Source organism: Felis catus, chromosome C1, assembly GCF_018350175.1.
Source record: "Felis catus isolate Fca126 chromosome C1, F.catus_Fca126_mat1.0, whole genome shotgun sequence".
In the NCBI taxonomy this organism is placed as follows: domain Eukaryota; kingdom Metazoa; phylum Chordata; class Mammalia; order Carnivora; family Felidae; genus Felis; species Felis catus.
In genome coordinates this window covers 161693774-161710400 of record NC_058375.1, presented here as the reverse complement: position 1 = coordinate 161710400, position 16627 = coordinate 161693774, and the positions used below count along the sequence as shown (strand labels likewise).

The 16627-nt window shown below is 41.7% G+C and overlaps 1 protein-coding gene and 1 long non-coding RNA gene across 7 annotated transcripts in view; one reads left to right on the top strand and one right to left on the bottom strand.

Annotated features, from left to right (window-relative positions):
* Positions 1-431: 431 nt before the first annotated feature.
* On the bottom strand, positions 432-12953 carry CDCA7 (cell division cycle associated 7). Of its 5 annotated transcripts, none has more exons than XM_003990875.6 (10): positions 12805-12953; positions 9809-9934; positions 9154-9390; positions 6252-6488; positions 5883-5960; positions 4073-4273; positions 3535-3672; positions 2745-2894; positions 2147-2283; positions 432-1562 (listed from the first exon to the last, which is right to left on the bottom strand). In XM_003990875.6, the coding sequence occupies exons 1-10, from the start codon at positions 12823-12825 to the stop codon at positions 1532-1534; spliced, it is 1356 nt and encodes a 451-aa protein (XP_003990924.1). In that variant the 5' UTR covers positions 12826-12953; the 3' UTR covers positions 432-1531. The 5 variants fall into 5 exon arrangements, with proteins under 5 accessions (XP_003990924.1, XP_023115235.1, XP_044889893.1 ...); XM_023259467.2 differs by having other exon boundaries at positions 9154-9258; XM_045033958.1 differs by lacking the exon at positions 12805-12953 and adding an exon at positions 11645-11845.
* Positions 12954-12970: 17 nt separating this feature from the next.
* Positions 12971-16627, top strand: part of LOC102901678 — a 128494-nt gene continuing 124837 nt past the window's right edge. The window contains exon 1 of one of the 2 annotated variants that reach the window (XR_006583306.1): positions 12971-13193. This is a non-coding gene — a long non-coding RNA (uncharacterized LOC102901678). The remainder of the gene's footprint in view (positions 13194-16627) is intronic. The other variant, XR_006583310.1, reaches the window with a different exon arrangement.

Here is a 16627-nt window from a genome sequence, read left to right as displayed (position 1 = left end):
TAGGCTCTCTCTCTCCCCCTCCCTCTCTCTGCCCCTCCCCCACTTGCTTGCTTTCTCTCTCAAAATAAATTTTAAAAACTTTTTTTCTAACTTAAAAAATATTCAAATGGCTGATAAAATCAAGCCAGGTATTTTGAAATTGCTGTTTGTTCTTGGGTTGGCAAATGGTGAAAGGAAAACAAAGTTGTAAAATTTCATGAGCATGTATTATTTTCTATCTATAGTTGTCTCAGCTGATTTTCTGATCACAGCAACTGGTTATATCACCAAGCTAGGTCCTGTTCAAAAGAGCTGGCCCTTAACCTTCAGAAACTTAAGCCAAAAGGCAGACTCTATAAAAGGTAGAAATGGTCTTTTGTTGAAATATGAGAAGACAATGAGGATTCAGTGCAGTTAAGATTATTAAAGAATAAAAAAGAAAACAGACAAGCTAGAATATAACATTTTATTATTAAAATAAAAAACTTTGTATAAAAGCATTACAGATCAAAAGCTCTATTTACATTTATTGATTCAATGTCCAATTAGGCATCAAACACTGAATGGCCATAGCAATAGGCTACACATGCAAAGAAAATGGACAAAGACACTTTGATTCCACCTCTACAAAATGATCTAATGCAAAAAGGGGTCGGGTAGGGGGGTAGGGGCGACACATGAATTCTGCCCAGAAATTAAAAGGACAGAGATGTCAAGTTAACAAACTGTTGAAAGTCACCCAACTCCAAAAAGGCACTTCTCATTGTTATAAAAGTGCTTAAAACCGGAACATGAACTCTGTGCCTAGTTTATAACTTCAAGAAAGTAAAAACTGCAAAGACTAGTCGTAGACTAGTACTAATATCAATTTTCCATGCAAAATGATCAGGAATTTGAAACATCTTATGTAGGAACGGAAATAAACTTGGCAAACTACAATTGCACGATACATGGAATATTCTCACGAGAGGCATCCAAAATAATAATACTCCATTTCCCAACAATTACCCAATTTTTCCACATGGTTTTAAGACTTGTGTGCCTTGATTCTGTTAGAAAAGGTTAGCTAGTATGAACAATAAATCATAAATTGTGCTCACTGCTTTCCCGTAAACAAGTTAGAGGGCTGTTCTCTGGAATTCAATAGATGTAGTTAGTTAATGTTACTACTGTTTCTAAGTGCTTGGTTTTATGGGCAGATTCCAGGGCGGTTTCAACGCCAATTAAATCAAACATGCTTTCATAAAATTGCTATTCAAAAAGAATTCAGAAACAAAATGGTGGGAGGGAACCACTGGAAATAGAGGGGGGTGGAATGGGGTGAGAGGTGGGGGAAAAAGCAAAGAAACAGCAGGAGGGCACAGTATAGCTAGAGATATACCTCTGTGATGCTCAGAAACACGTTTGTTAGTGAGAGGAACTTGATTTGCGTTTCCTACAGAACAGACTGATCATCAAAATTCGTAACTCAGGTTCCAATCACATGACAAAATTGAAAACCTGAACTTGGAAGATTTGCACAGTGGAAGACGGGTAGTGGATCTTCTAAATGCTATGCTTGCATTTCGAATTCCTGTTTCAGACTGAAAGAGAGAAGGGAACATGTCAGGATATGGTTTTCGACCTAAGAATTTTCTTTCGAAAGTTTAATTCACTGTTTTAAAAATGTTTTCATTGAGGGGTGCCTGGGTGGCTCAGTCGGTTTAAGTGTCTGACTCTTGATCTTGGCTCAGGTCATGATCTCAAGGTTTGTAAGTTCAAGCCCTGCATCAGGTTCTCCACTGACTGTGTGGAGCCTGCTTGGGATTTTCTCCCCCTCTCTCTGCTCCTCCCTGACTCACATTCTCTACCTCTCTCAAAATAAGTAAACTTCAAGAAAAATTATTTAAAAATGTCTTTACTGAGTTGTAAAATAGTCAAGTGCATACATCTGAAATGTACAACTTGAATTTTTACACACTCACACGTACATGTCCCCACCACCCAGATGAAGATATAAAATGTCTCTAACATTCAAAAAGACTCCCAATGTGCCTGTTTCCAGTCAAAACATGCGGTTCCCACCACCTCGAGATAACCGCTATTCTGACTTCTATCCCCTTCTTACTAAGATACATAAATGAATGTTAAGATTTGGGTGTGGAGGAGAGAAAAGCCAGCCAATTACCTTTTCAAGTAAGCATGCACGTTCCCAAAGCCATGGTATTTGGCTAAATACACAAGGACCCCAGTCGCACACCGCCCATCTCGCTGCCGACAGAAACTGCAGTTGCAGATTCGGCGGCAAGGCGGACAATACCAGTTCTGAAGGAGAATTGTGAAAAGGCACAGTTAAATCAAATCTTCCCTTCCTCCTCTTACTTATCCATTTCTCTTTAATCTAAGGTAGGTATCATCAATTGCATTTAAATCTTTTTTTTTTAAATGAATAGAAAAACCTTTCATAGGTTTTTTAATAGGATTAATTTCCATTAGTCATTTCCTACATTCGAAGGATTATTTTCTTAGGAAATGCAGCAGAGGAAGTTACACAGCAATAGCAGGGGTAAACAGAATCAGCATCCCCTGAACGGCCTGGTCCCACAAACTCTGGAAAGGGGCTCACACTTAACCTAGCACCAACACTATGAATTCATCGGCCTCCCCTGAAATATGTATGCCCCACAACAATAAGGGCTCAGTCCTCTCATGGATGCCCTCCTTTGGGCCCTTTCAACTCGTGGCTGACCTTCGAGCCCACAGCACCACCCCTTCGAGGCACCTACTGGATCCAGCAGAGCATCCTTGACTTCTTCACCATAACGGTTTCGAAGGCAGGGGCCACAGAACTGGCCACGAACACCCCAGCACTCCGGGTTTCTGCAGTTTGTTTTGGTATCGATAGTTTTCTGGCGGCATTGGTGGCAAGTAGATCCCTACAAAGAGGCAAATAGGGGGAAAAAGAACAAAATACTGCTTTTTGTATAGAGAAATAGCATAAAGAATGTCCTTTGTGGATGGAGTCTGACAATTCGTCTTTGAATCCTATTTCAAATCTACATACATGGGTATATGCTAAGGACATGAAAAGTATTTCAGGCATACTGATTTCATTCAATTGGCACATGCTATAGTTAATATGATCAACACTAGTTTTCTCTACTAAAACACCTTATGCAAACACAAAAAAAACCAAAACCCCACCCAAATCCTTTTTTATCTTTAGTATACCACCACACACCCAGCAACTGTGTATATAGTAGATATATGCTGAATCAATTTTTAAATTGAGAAAAGATCAACTGCTACCAAAGGCTTACTAAGCAAATACTACTATTGCAGACCAAGAGGTTTATATTCCAAAGATGCTAAAAACTCTCTTTTCTTCTATGAAAAGAAAAGAAAAGAAAAGAAAAGAAAAGAAAAGAAAAGAAAAGAAAAGAAAAGAAAAAAACAACCACACAGGCACATATCCCACATGGTGAGACCTTTAACATTAGCAAAATTCTAAGGATAGAAGCTATCCTTTCTCTCACAGACATTCACGTTCACAGATAACAATTTAGAGGCTTGTACCAATGAACGGTTATAGATCTTCTCTCGAGAGTTGTTACAGATGTTCTCCAGCTCTTCCTCTGTAATTTCTTCCACAGGGCGAATTATATGTGGGAGGGTCATGGATCCGGCACGACGATTTCTGGGCACGTCATCTTCCTGCATGACAAAAATCATGGAATAGCGCTCTTACTGGTGCTCCCCAGTTCTGAATCTCAGATACAGGATTTGTAATTTCTCCACAAAGAATTCAACCTAGAAATCTGTTTTAGAGCTTATGGAGAAGATGCAAGTTGTTAAGTTTACTAAGGATATTGGGGACAATATCATGGAAAGGATTCCGACATTAAGGTGAAGAAACCTTTGACCTGCTCATCTAATAACAAAGCCCATCTATTTGACAGCATATGTGGCATTAACAATTTTGAATGGTTTGAGAAGCATGTTTACCACGGGTCATCTGGCGTTGAGGCTGCGTTGTGTCCCTGTGCTGTGTATCGGACGCTGGGCCTGTGGAAGATGATAAACGGAAGGGCGAGCACAAATGTGGAGAACTCACATTCATGTAGTTGTCCATGGTCTTCCTCTTTCTCACCAACATGAACTTATCTTCCTCCTCTTCCTCCTCCTCTTCTGGGGGCAGAGCACTAAGGGACCCAAGGATCCGAGACCTTGACCTGGTGAGAGGACGAGCTCTCCGTTCAGGGTTTCTTCTGGAAGCAACACCTGGGAATGTACGCCTCCGGGTTGTCTTTGACTGCTAAACAAAACACATATGATGGAACCCATTTATTCCAGAATGAAGGTTCAGTGGCACCTTCTCTTAAAGTATGTTTTTGTAAAAGTAAAAGGAGAGTTCCATTTCCTAATTCTTTGTTCTTTCTAGAATTCATGAGAAAATGAGCCCCCAAATGATAGAGCTATTGTAATTCTGCTTTTTTTTCTTAAAATTTTTAAATGTTTCTTTATTTTTGAGAGAGAGAAAGAGAGAGAGAGAGAGCGTGCGCGTGTGCACGGGGGAGGGGCAGAGAGAGAGAAGACACAGAATCTGAAGCAGGCTCCAAGCTCCGAGCTATAGGCACAGAGCCCAATGTGGGGCCTGAACTCACACTGTGAGATCATGACCCGAGACGAGGTCTGACACTCAACCGGCTGAGCCACCCAGGCGCGCCGTGATTCTGCTTTTCTAATACCAAGCTGTTTCCTCTCAAACTGAGAGATCATCTACTTATTCTTCCACTTAATAAAGATGAATAGTTCTTGTATTCCCAAAAACCAAAAACAACACCATCACCACCACCACCTTTTCTACAACATCTCGAGCTCTGAAACATTCTCACTATTTCTATATTGCGCCAGAGAAAAATGTATGTATGTGGTTTTCCTTCTTTTTCTTGCTTGCTTCTTCCCTTTTTCCTCAGGAAGAGGTGGGGAAAGGAAGTCTTTCCTTTTGTACCACAGCATGCACCCCAAATTCCCCTTAGTTGCACCAGCTTAGTTCCTCAGAAAAGAATCACATATAGTAGACCATCACTTGGTTAAGAAATTGTTTTTTCTGGGGTGTCTGGGTGGCTCAGTCAGTTGAGCGTTTGACTTGGCTCAGGTCATGATCTCATGGGTTGGGAGTTCCAGCCCCGGGTGGGGCTTGCTGCTGTCAGCACAGAGCCTGCTCTGGATCCTCTGTCCTTTCTCTGCCCCTCCCCTGCATACACTCTCTGTCAAAACTAAACAAACATTTAGGGGCGCCTGGGTGGCGCAGTCGGTTAAGCGTCCGACTTCAGCCAGGTCACGATCTCGCGGTCCGTGAGTTCGAGCCCCGCGTCAAGGCTCTGGGCTGATGGCTCAGAGCCTGGAGCTTGTTTCTGATTCTGTGTCTCCCTCTCTCTCTGCCCCTCCCCCGTTCATGCTCTGTCTCTCTCTGTCCCAAAAAATAAATAAACGTTGAAAAAAAAAAAAAAAAAAAAAAACCTAAACAAACATTTAAACAAAATTTTTTCCTTCTTTTTTCTCATTCTCAGTTATTAAAAACCTATTATTATGCATCTATTATGTAGAAGGAATATACTAATGCTAAGAAAAAAAAAATTTTTTTTTCAGTATTTACTCCCTGTGCTTGAGGGGCTTAGCTGAGTTGGGAAGGAGAGAAAGAACCAATCCAAAGGGTTAGTTTAAGCACTGCAGAAGCATGGCTTGGGGAGGCCCCACCTGCCCTGGGATGCACAGAAGAGGTCCCAGAGATCGGTTAGAAGGTTTTGTCTACTTCCTCTTTGTCTGTAGGACTACACAAAATAAGGAAATTGGATTTTAAAATAACAAATCTACATTAGACCTGTCCATAATACTATTATACAAATAAGGACCACACTTACCGAACTGGGGCCTGGTAGGGAACGCCTTCCAGGGAATGAGCCAGGGAAACTTTCTAATTCTGACATTAGTTTTGCAAGCTAAAAAGGGAAGAAATTCAACAGAAACTATTAGTTTAGGTTACTTGCCAAAAATGAAATGACAGTAGCACATCTCGAGTTTGATTTAACTTATACATTTACCGAGACTTTAATGATTAAAAAAGATTTTTTAAGGAAATTTTTTAGGAATTTAGGAAAAAGAAGCACGTCTTAAAGCATATTTTATGAAGACTTCACAGCTACGCTGAAAATAATTTTTAGGACAGATATAAGCAACAAGCGGCTTAGAGAAAGGCCAGGAAGAGTTTTAGCACAAAGTCAGACACCTACCATTGCTTTGTTTTGCTTTATATTTAAAGCTCTTTTCTCCAAAAAATTCATGCCATTTTCATCTTCTGAATCAGAACTGGAATCGGTCACAGAATTCTCAGAGGGTTCTGGGGGTGCTGCTCTCTTGTTGGCGGCTCCCCTGGTGTTCTGAGTTGGAAACTTCATGGCCACGCGGAGGGGTCCGGACCTTCTGCACTGGCTTCGGGTCCTGCAGCCAGTGTGGTCTGACTGCAGTCTCTAGTTAATTGGGTGGGAACAATAGAATCGTTAATGACTTGCTGATTGTCCCACAGGCTGCACCAGTATGACTACCAAATTCCTTTTGGACAAGAGACAATGGCATCAAATAAATTTTAACTGAATACTTTAACTGTCAATTGTAATTGATAGCTCTGGGTAACAAAATCAGGAATTACAACAATCTGAGTGTTAACTCACATAGCCTATCTGAGACACATCATTATCATAGCCCTTAGGCCAGTGGTTTTGAGTCATTTTTTTTGAAATGTGAAATTCCTAGCTCCTTTTTTAATTTCTTTAAAAAAAAATAAGACCTTTGGTTTATTACAAGAATTCCTACAATTGTGCTCTCCCATAACCATGGTTTCAATGGTTATGGCATTAAACTATATTAAAGGGGTCTTTGTTCTCTAATCTACTTTTTAAAAAATTCACAGTAAATATATGTGACATAAAAATATACCATTTTAACCTTTTCGTTTTTATTTTTAAGTAGGCCTCACACCCAGCGTGGAACCCAACACGGGCCTTAAACTCCTGACCCTGATATCAAGACCTGAGCTGAGATCAAAAGTTGAACCATTAACTGACTGAGCCGTGCAGGTGCCCCACCATTTTAAACATTTTTAAGTGTATAGTTCAGTGGCATTAAATACATTCACACTGTTGTGTAACCATCACCACAATCCATCTCCAAAACTTTTTCATTTTCCCAAACTGAAACCGTACCCATGAAATACTAACTCCCCATTCCACCCCTGGCTTCTGGCAACCACCATTCTACTTTCTGACGCTATGAATTTGACTACTCTAGATAGCTCTCTAATCATCTTATTGAAAATTTAAAAATTAGAGGAAGAGAAAAAAAGGAGATTCCAAAAGTAAGTTTCCACCATTAAAGATGTATTAAAATTATCCATTAGGGAAAAACAAATCACAAGATACTGCTTCATTACCTACTAGTAGAACTGAATCAGTAATAAGAATGTATGAGAAGGATATAGAGAAACTGGAACCCGCCACACTACAGGTAGGAATGTAAAATGGTGCAGCTACTTAGGAAAACAGCTTGTCAGTTCATTAAAAGGCCAGAGTTACTGTATAATCCAATCATATATATACTCCAAGAATATATGTCCACACAAAAACTTGATCATGAATGTTCAAAGAAGTACTATTCACAATAGCCAAAAGGTACAATCAATCCAAAAATCCATCAACTGATGAATAGGATAAATACAATGTAGTATTTTCAGAAAATATCATTCAGCAGTAAAAAAGTTATCAAGTACTAGCACATACCACAACATGGAAGAACCTTGAAAACATTTTGTGAAGTGAAAGAAGCCAGTCACAAAAGACTGCATTCATTTATATGCTGTCCAAAATAGCAAACCTCTAACAGTAGAAGATAGATTGGTGGTTGCCGATTGAGGATATTGGGAAAGGATGTTCATGGGAACAGGGTTTTGCGGGAGGTGATGAAAACATTCTAAATCGACTGTGGTGATGGTTGAAAAAAAATGAGAAAGGAAAAAATATCACTCATAAAAGTCCCAGAAATGGAAGAGCCATTTTTTTTTTTAACATTCAAACATTTCTGAAATCCGAACAACTTTTAGTATTCTTCATGTACTTTTAGTATGCATGATTAGGAGAAGATGACAAACTTTTATGAGTTCTTAAGACTTTTAATTGATTGGCATGTTATTAATCGAAACAAACAGCAACCACAAAGAATGGAAACATTGTCCAGAAATGACTCAAGCTGTAGACAATGTTTGGGTCACATCCAGTATTTGCAGACCAGTAATAACTCCTGATATGCACTGATTTGGACCACCGTCACTTCTTAGGGGAAATGTTACATTACCACAAAGTTAGACAGTGATAAACACTCCGTGGCCAGGTGTCCTTTTAAGTCAGGATCAGTGTGGTCCCCGGGAGTGGCCCCACATCAGACCACCATGAGCTGAAGAGCACGCACCTGACTATAAATCAACACACTGCTTCCTTTGTTGAGACAGTCTTGTTCACAAGAGTCTGCAGAACTAAACAGTATGCTCAGGGAGAGTGGGACTGATGTGCAGCAGCAGCAGTGGCCTGAGCAGAATGACAGAGGTTATGGGCAAGGCAGCGTGCACAAGAAAAGCCAGCCAAGGAGCCAAAGTCAAAGCATGAAGGGTCCTAATTGTCATTATCTGCACTCGAACTCCTGCACATGAGTTATCACAGGTTTTCTGGATGCAGATGTATGTAAGATCTACCATGGGAACCAACATTTACCAAAGGCCTGCCCCATGCCAGGCCGGTACTGGGCTGGGCACTTGAACTTCAATGTGAATGTGGCTGACCTGGAGGACATGTGTGCTTCTGATCATCAGGGTAGATTTTTGTGGCAACAGAAATCTGGAGGTCGGTCAATTTTATCTTACCAGTTTCCAAGATTTTCAGAGCCTACAAAATATTCAAGCTTTACAAGTAGGACTACATCAGTAAAAACTGCTGTAAGACATGAAGAAAAGAACTCAAAATTTTAAAAAGGTCAACAAAATTTCCTGGCATGACTAAAATGAAAATTACAAGAAAAAAAACTTTTTTAAAACAAGCGTGTCATGCCTGTAAATGTACCTTACTTCTTGATATTGGTTCTCAAACTCACCATTCCATCTTGTATCTCACTCTCTGAGAAACCGCAAAATGATTCATCGTCAGAGTCGGCATGAAAAATACTGGCCAGTTCTTTAGTGACATCTGGCCTTGGTTTCTGTAAAAATCCACAATGGTCTAACACATCTTGCACCTCACTTTCTGAAAAGCCGCAGAAAGATTCATTATCAGAGTCCTCATAAAAAACATTTGCCAGTTCTTCACTGATATCTGACCTGAATTTAGGTTTCTGTAAAATAAATAAATAAATGTGGTTGTGCATTTTCCCCCTTTTTCAAGAACCAATTTTCCATAAACCGTGCAGAGAGCAAATCACATTTACAAGTGCACTACAAGAGAACAGCTTTTGTTACAAAGAAAAATGGTTCAGAGGTTTACAAATGATTTCTGAGTTGTTATGGCAAATCATCAAGCATGTTAGGTTAGGCGACATTTCAAAAGGATAGAATAAGTAGCTAATCTACCTCCAACAATTACTACCTAGAACCACAGCAAAAAATGAAATGAAATTACAATGCATACTGTATTTTCCTAGCGGCTGTGTAGAAATGCAGGCAAAAAGCAAGCAGTTTTAATCACGCACAAAGCATTTGGGGGCATTTTGAGCACTGCAGACTCAATTCTGTTTATTCTCAGGCAGCACTTACCGTGTTTGCAAAATTATCAGAAGCAAAGCTGTCACAACTGTCATCAGAGGATGACGAGGTTTCCATGGAAATCAACTTCACGTATCTAAATTTCTTTAAGTTCTTCTTTACTCCGTGACCCTTTTGCTGCAAAGGAAAATGGCAATACTATTAAGTGGGACACTTACTACACTAACTAAAGACATCATTTTTGAGTTTAGTAGGTTGAAACAGCGCAGAGTCGATATTACCATTTCTTATGCCCTATACACAAAAAGGAGGATTTGCAAATGCTACAGAAATATTTTCAAAACCTGGTAAAACCATAAAAGGAAGGGGATCCCTTTGAAGGGATATTGTTAAGGACATTTATCAAAATAATGAAACATCTATAGGGCTACCTCACTGTGCACCTTTCTTCCCACCAAGCTGAGTTATACTGAGTTCCCAAGGGGTTTCATGCTGCCCTCCTAAAATCTGCCTGTTAATAAAAAACATTAGATTGCACTTCTAAAAGGAAATTTTCAAAAGTACAAAATGGTAGAGTTCCTCGGCCAAAATCAACCTAATGAGGTCTTTTTACATAAGCTTTGGGCTCTGTACTGTGATGCTAATTTCCCAAACTACAAAAACTGGGCAGCACCTCTATTTCAAGATGGCAGGCTTTCAAACAGGCCCTGTTCCAACCAGGAAGGGTATAGTGATTTCAGCACAAGTCCTTATAAATCAAGTACATCAACTCAGTGAACAAACATACAAGGAGCCAAGTTAAAGGTCAAACAGCACTCCAAACCCAGGTAGAATGCCTGATTCCACTTCAGCGCTCCACTAGCCTGGCCTGATATTCAGTTCTCCCGTCTCCTTGCTGTACAAGTCTTAAATTTTTAGAAGTCCTTCTGTTAAGTCACAAATTACTTGTAGATTACTTGTTAAACACCGAACAACCTGGCATTGCTCACAAAAAAATGAAATTGGTGTCTATCTCCTGTTAAAACAGCAGTTTCTGCCATTTCTTAATATGTAATGAGATTCCTTAAGTGTTGTATTAGATCCTGTATTTTAATTTTCTGAAATATGGCCACGCAACAAAAGTGATTCCTCACACTGAAAACTTTGGAAGGCAAGCTCTGCTATGGGTCCCACAAAATAATGCCAAGATGTGCGGTGTCAGGTGAAATGAACATTTTTTCTTTTTTTTAAGTTTTATTTATTTATTTGGCAGGGGAGGGGCAGAGAGAGAGTCCCAAGCAGCGCAGGGCCCATAGAGGGGAGGGGAGCTTGGAGGCTCCAACTCATTAACCATAAGATCATGACCTGAGCAGAAACCAAGAATCTGAATGAGCCACCCAGGCGCCCCATGGAAAGAACACTCTTGACCTTCTTTGTACACCTAACATTCTGCATTTCATTTCAATCTCTTGCAAATAAAATGACGTCTTTTGTCCTTTTAGAAAGGGAAGAAAATGTGATAATACGTAGAACTACTACCCATTAGAAGGGTTCTCAGAAACACCCTATTTTCCAGGTGAGGAAATTCAAGACTCCAGGGAGGTGAAATAGAGCGCCCAAGCTGACACAGTTGGCAGGAGAACCCAATTCTGCAATCTCCTAAAACAGCAGCGCACCTTGCACTGCTGCAGCAATTATCACCATTTACTCATCAATCTACCTGCAAGCAGTCAAAGGCCCAAGACAGCCTCAAGGCAGGCAGTCTACTGGAAGCCGACAGGGAAACATATGCTGGGCTTTAACAAGTCAGCACATGCCAAGACTCAGTTAACAGGTGGAGGAAAAGACATAGAAAAAGGCAAATGGTTATGGCTAAGTTGAGCTTTTCCGGCAGGCCGGTAACTATACCATTTAGTAGGTGTTTTTATTTTCCTGCCAGGCACTAAGCATGTTTTCACATTAATTCCTTGTAACAAAGGTGCTGTCATTCTTCCCATTTAACAGACGGGAAAGCTGAGGCACGAGACGTGAAGTGGGTTACTCAAGTCACAGGATGGCCCACATTTGAACCCAGGTACGTCAGATTCCAAGCTCAATTTGCCCAAGGCTTTCTTCTACCTGAAAGCTACACCCGGTTACACCCGGCGGAGCTGTCTTTGAAACCACGCCCCCAACACGTCCACTCCCCCCCCCCCACGAGAACCCCAGCTTCCCCACTTGTGTTAATCTTTATTTATTTTCAGCATGTCACTTTCTTCCTTTTCACCCAGCCCCCATCTTCTAACCTCTCCTGGGGCAGACCCTACGTTCCGGTTTCCGTTAGAGCAAAAAGTAACGTTCCATTCAGGGCAACGTCCTGCAGCTGCGAGTAAGGTTGATGAATGGAAAACGAGCAAATGGTGGGCGAACAGTTTGGACCACCAGATCCTTTCAGTGCTCTTAACCACCGCCCTGAACTAGAGACGCCTCCCCCCACGTGTGCAACGCAAATTCTAAAGAGACCGTTTTTGCAACACCTTTAAACTTCAAACCCACCGACCCTCGGCAGTTAGAAGCGGATGCCGGTGTGGCAGCCGCAAAATCCCGTGGGGACCGCGTCCAAGGTCCCCCTCCCCCCCGCCCCACTGCGCACGAGTCAAGCCACAGCGAGACACCCGCCCGCCCATGGCTGCACGCTGGAAAGGGCTGGGCGGCTGCAGGGCAAACCGCAGGGAGCGGGGAGGGTGGCGCTCCTCTCCGTCCGGGCTCAGGCCGGCAGACACAATGGGGAACCCGCCAGCCCCGGCTACTGTCTGGCCCCGGGCGCACGTGCACTTAGAGCGCACGTGGCCTCAGGTTCTCCGGAGCGGCCAACCCTGCAAACTGCTCACATCTCCGAACAGCCTGCGCACGAGACGGGGCCGGCCCCGCGCGCCGAATTACCCAAAATGCACAAAACCTGGGGTTTGCCTAAACGGATGCCGCCCAAGACGGCCACCAGTTAACTCCGTCCGCGGTAGTTGGAGGGAATCGTTCCGCGCCCAGCACCCACCGCACCCGCCCCTCGGGTTAGTCCGCCTAGCGCTCACCCGCACGCGGCGAGCGTCCATGCCGGTGGCGGGTGCCCAGGCCGGCGCTCAGAGCTGGGAGAGCGAAGCACCGCGCGAGCAGCGGTCCCAGTGAGCCGAAGGAGTAGGAGACGCGGCAGGCGGGCGGGGCGCGCAGACCCGGGCCCAGAGGGGCGGGGCTCCGGCCGGGTTTCCCGCGTTGGGGCGCAGGTCCTGCAAGCTGTGGTAACCGCGTGTCCAGGAGCGAGACGTACTCGGCGCGGGGGAGAAAAAGCCACCCCCCAAATATTATGACTTCGAGCAACAACCTAGGAATCTCCAAAAGTTACTGTAGAAAAACGACCCTTTTAGGGCTCCAGGACCACTCTCTTTACGTCGCTGCACGGTCCTGAGCGAATGGCGCGAAAGAGGTTCGTATTGCCTCGGGGTTACCAGGCTGATTTGCATGAATTCCGGGCTGAGAGAGGAAAAGTGCAGATACGGGGTAATGGAGAGCAGCGCGGGAGTTTTGGGGATCTTGGCATTTAGCACTTTAATTGCGACGTGCGGTTTACATCATTAGATATAAAAATCAAAGAATTAAGCACGAACTACAATTTTTATTAGCCCAGTCGCTGTCCTGAGTGAGGCACCTCGTATTTGGTAACCTCATCGTTATCTGAAGCGATTAAATGGGGTAACTCCTGAGGTTTCATTCCAGAAAGCACCCGAAGCTGTGTTGCAGTTTTACATAAGCCTTGTGATTTTGAAATTAGAAAAAAAGGGGTTGTTATTAGTTAAGACTTACCTGCGGGATTCTAAAGCCTTTAGAATTTATCTGTCGGGATAGAACCTAAAGGCTATTAATGTGGTTTGGCGATCATATCTTTTGTCAGAATTTATAATTACCGAAATTGGAATGAATGTGAGATGTTTTTCATTTGCCTTTTTAATCAAACCTGACATTCCGACGCAGTAAGGTGTGACTTTTTAAGCATATTTTGTAGAGAGCAGAAATAAAGTAGCTTTCAGAAGAAAAAGTAAAATAATTTGGGTTGCTTTAAAAAACCCTAATTATAATCTCTCATTTAAAACAAGTGCTTGAAATGAAAACATTCGAATTTTCGCCCTTAAAAAACTTTTCTCTGGGGGAAGAATTCCTTTGCAGTAAGAGAGCATGCGTGAATCCACCGCGTTCCTCTCTGGATGTATTGAATACAAAAACTTGGGAGCAAGTAATGCTAGAGAACAATGGATTGGAAGAATTGGGAGGGTCTTGGTCGGAGTCTAAGAGTCTTTCTAAAACTAACGCCTTGGCCATGGTCATTCTGTGACAGTGCAAGGGACAAAGAACTCATGGTCTCGAAGGTAGGCGCCAGGGGAGGCGGTTTGTCTGGGGAAATTCTTGGCAGTGTTGGGGATGGGGGGGGTCAATAAGTGTTGAGTAAATAACCATATAAATGGTGAAAGAACTAAAATTGTGGTTAGTGCTGTGTCCTTGGGGATGCAGTTTTGTGACACTACAATTTAAGTATGTGAGAATTTGGAATTGTGAAATGCATAAAGGGAAGATTAAGCCACTTGAACTCTGAAAAGTTCTGATGGGAAAATTCTTAGATCTCTTGGGGCACTAGAAAGTAATTTAGTTTACACAATTTTTTTTTAAGGTTAAGCTGTCAGTCTTTTTAGTAAGTAGGAAGATGCAAGTTAAACCAAAGCGATATAGTTCCACTCAGACTGGCGAAAATGGAAAAGCCTGATAAGACCAGGTATTGGTAAGGATATGAGGAAATTGCTGCAATGATGTTAGTAGTGTAATTTTATTTTACTTTGGAGGGCAGTTCAGAAATCTTTAGTAAAACCCAGCAAAACCACTTCCAGTTGTAAACAGAGTTTTTCACACTGCAGGTGAATTGTCAAATCAATTTACTGGATTACAGCTAGCACATTTTCTCTTTTTGAAATTGGGTAAAAAAAATTTAGGAGTAGTAAGAGTGAGTATTGTTTTCTGCAACTTTTTGTCACTTTGGGTGTGTGCTTTGTATAAATGTGTATTTCATATTGTGCTTCACCATCAACAAAATTTTTAAGATCGTGTCCTGGAGAATGTGCATGTTGAGTCTTGTACTGGTGCTGTCTCATTCGTTCAGGTTAAGTATTGACAATGCCTGTTACACTAGACACTATTCTGAGAACTGGGGACACAAAGGCCAGGGACTTTACATTCTAGTGGAGGAACAGAAGTAAACAAGATAATTTCAGGTGTGATAACTTCTGAGGAGAAAAAAGCAGGATAAGGAGAAACGAAATGAAAGAGGTATTCAGATAAGAAAAACAGGAAAGGCTTCTCTGAGGAGTTATCTGATCAGGAGCCTGAATAAAGCAAGAGACCAAGCCATACACAAATGAGGGAAGTGCTGACTTCAGGCAGAATGAACAGCTGATTCAAAGGCTCTGTAAGACAGCTAGCAGCAGAAGCCAAATATTCCTTTTTTTTTTTTTAAATTTTTATTTGTTATTTTTTTAATTGGGGAGAGCATAAGTGGGGGAAGGGTGGAGGGGGCGGAACAGACGATCTGAAGCAGGCTCTATGCTAACAGGCTGATGGCAGCCAGTTGATGTGGGGCTTGAACTTACAAACCATGAGTGGTAACCTGAGCCACCCAGGTGCCCCAGAAGCCAAGTATTCTTGACTAGAGAGAGCTAGGGAAGGAAAGGGAGAGGGGCCAGATCACGTGGGGTCTTCCTGACCTTGGGAAGAGCTTTGGATTTCATCGTAGGTACAATGGGAAGGATTTTGATGAAGGACAGACCCAATCTGACCCCATGAGCTTTGTGAACTATGGATTGAAAGGGAGCAGAATTGAAAGCTCAAGTCACTTAGGAGCCCCTGGAGGAGAAAATGATGGCTTGGACTAGAGTAGTTTTGGAGTGGGGAGAAGTGCTCAGATTTAAGATATGTTGTTTTGAAGATAGAGCTAATGGCACTGGAGGGATGGATGGTTCATTCATACTAGCCTTGTGTATCATAGTAAAAAATATTCCAAATAAACTAAATGCCCCTCAGAAGGGAAATGGATGTATAAACAGTGGCATATTCATACAATGGCATTTTAACAGTAGTTCAAATGAATGACCTAGCTTACTTACCTCAATACAGATAAATCTTAATGTTGAATGAAAAAGCAAATTGCAAACATTTCTGCAAATTGTACCCCTTATGCAAATTTTAGAAACATAATTTAAGTTGTGAAAGTATAAAAACATGCACAAACAAAATACGATAGAGGTAAACTCAAGGAGGGAAGAAAAAAGAGGAGATGCAGGCTTCCGCCCGCTCTATCATTCATTGATTCTTTCTTTAAAACTAAACAGTGCGAAGCAAATATGGCAGTGTTAAATGTGAGTGGTGGGTATATGAGTGTCTTTTATGTTTTTACTTTCTGTGGGTTTTTATATTCTTTTGGATCTGAAACTTTTTATAATAAAATTTTTTTTTTAATTTTGAAACATTTGTCCTGTCGATCAAGATAAATATTTGTAGTGTTAAATATTCAGTCCCTTTACAGGGTCCTATAAATGGGAATGCAAGTTCATCTTGCAATTTTAGATACCTCATAAAGGTCTTAAGTCACTATGTTAACCATATACTGGTAAATATGTTCATTGTAAGTGAAAGACACAAAATGAGTAAGAATGGAAATTCAGTGCAGGGATTGATGAGGGCCCAGGCCACAGCAACAGGTAACAGGGAATGACATTTCATAAGCACATACCTAACATCTACAGACAGTATCTGGTATGAGGGCTGTAAATACAATAGGTACCTAGAAAATACTTATTACCAACTAAAATGATTATAGAT

Excerpts from the sequence above, each read along its gene's own strand:
- CDCA7 (XM_003990875.6), bottom strand. The coding sequence starts at position 12,825 with ATGGACGCTCGCCGCGTGCGG. Across the intron at positions 5,961-6,251 it reads TAAAGCAAAACAAAGCAATG|CTTGCAAAACTAATGTCAGA; the intron begins GTAGGTGTCTGA and ends TTCCCTTTTTAG. Across the intron at positions 4,274-5,882 it reads CCCTACCAGGCCCCAGTTCG|CAGTCAAAGACAACCCGGAG; the intron begins GTAAGTGTGGTC and ends TGTTTTGTTTAG.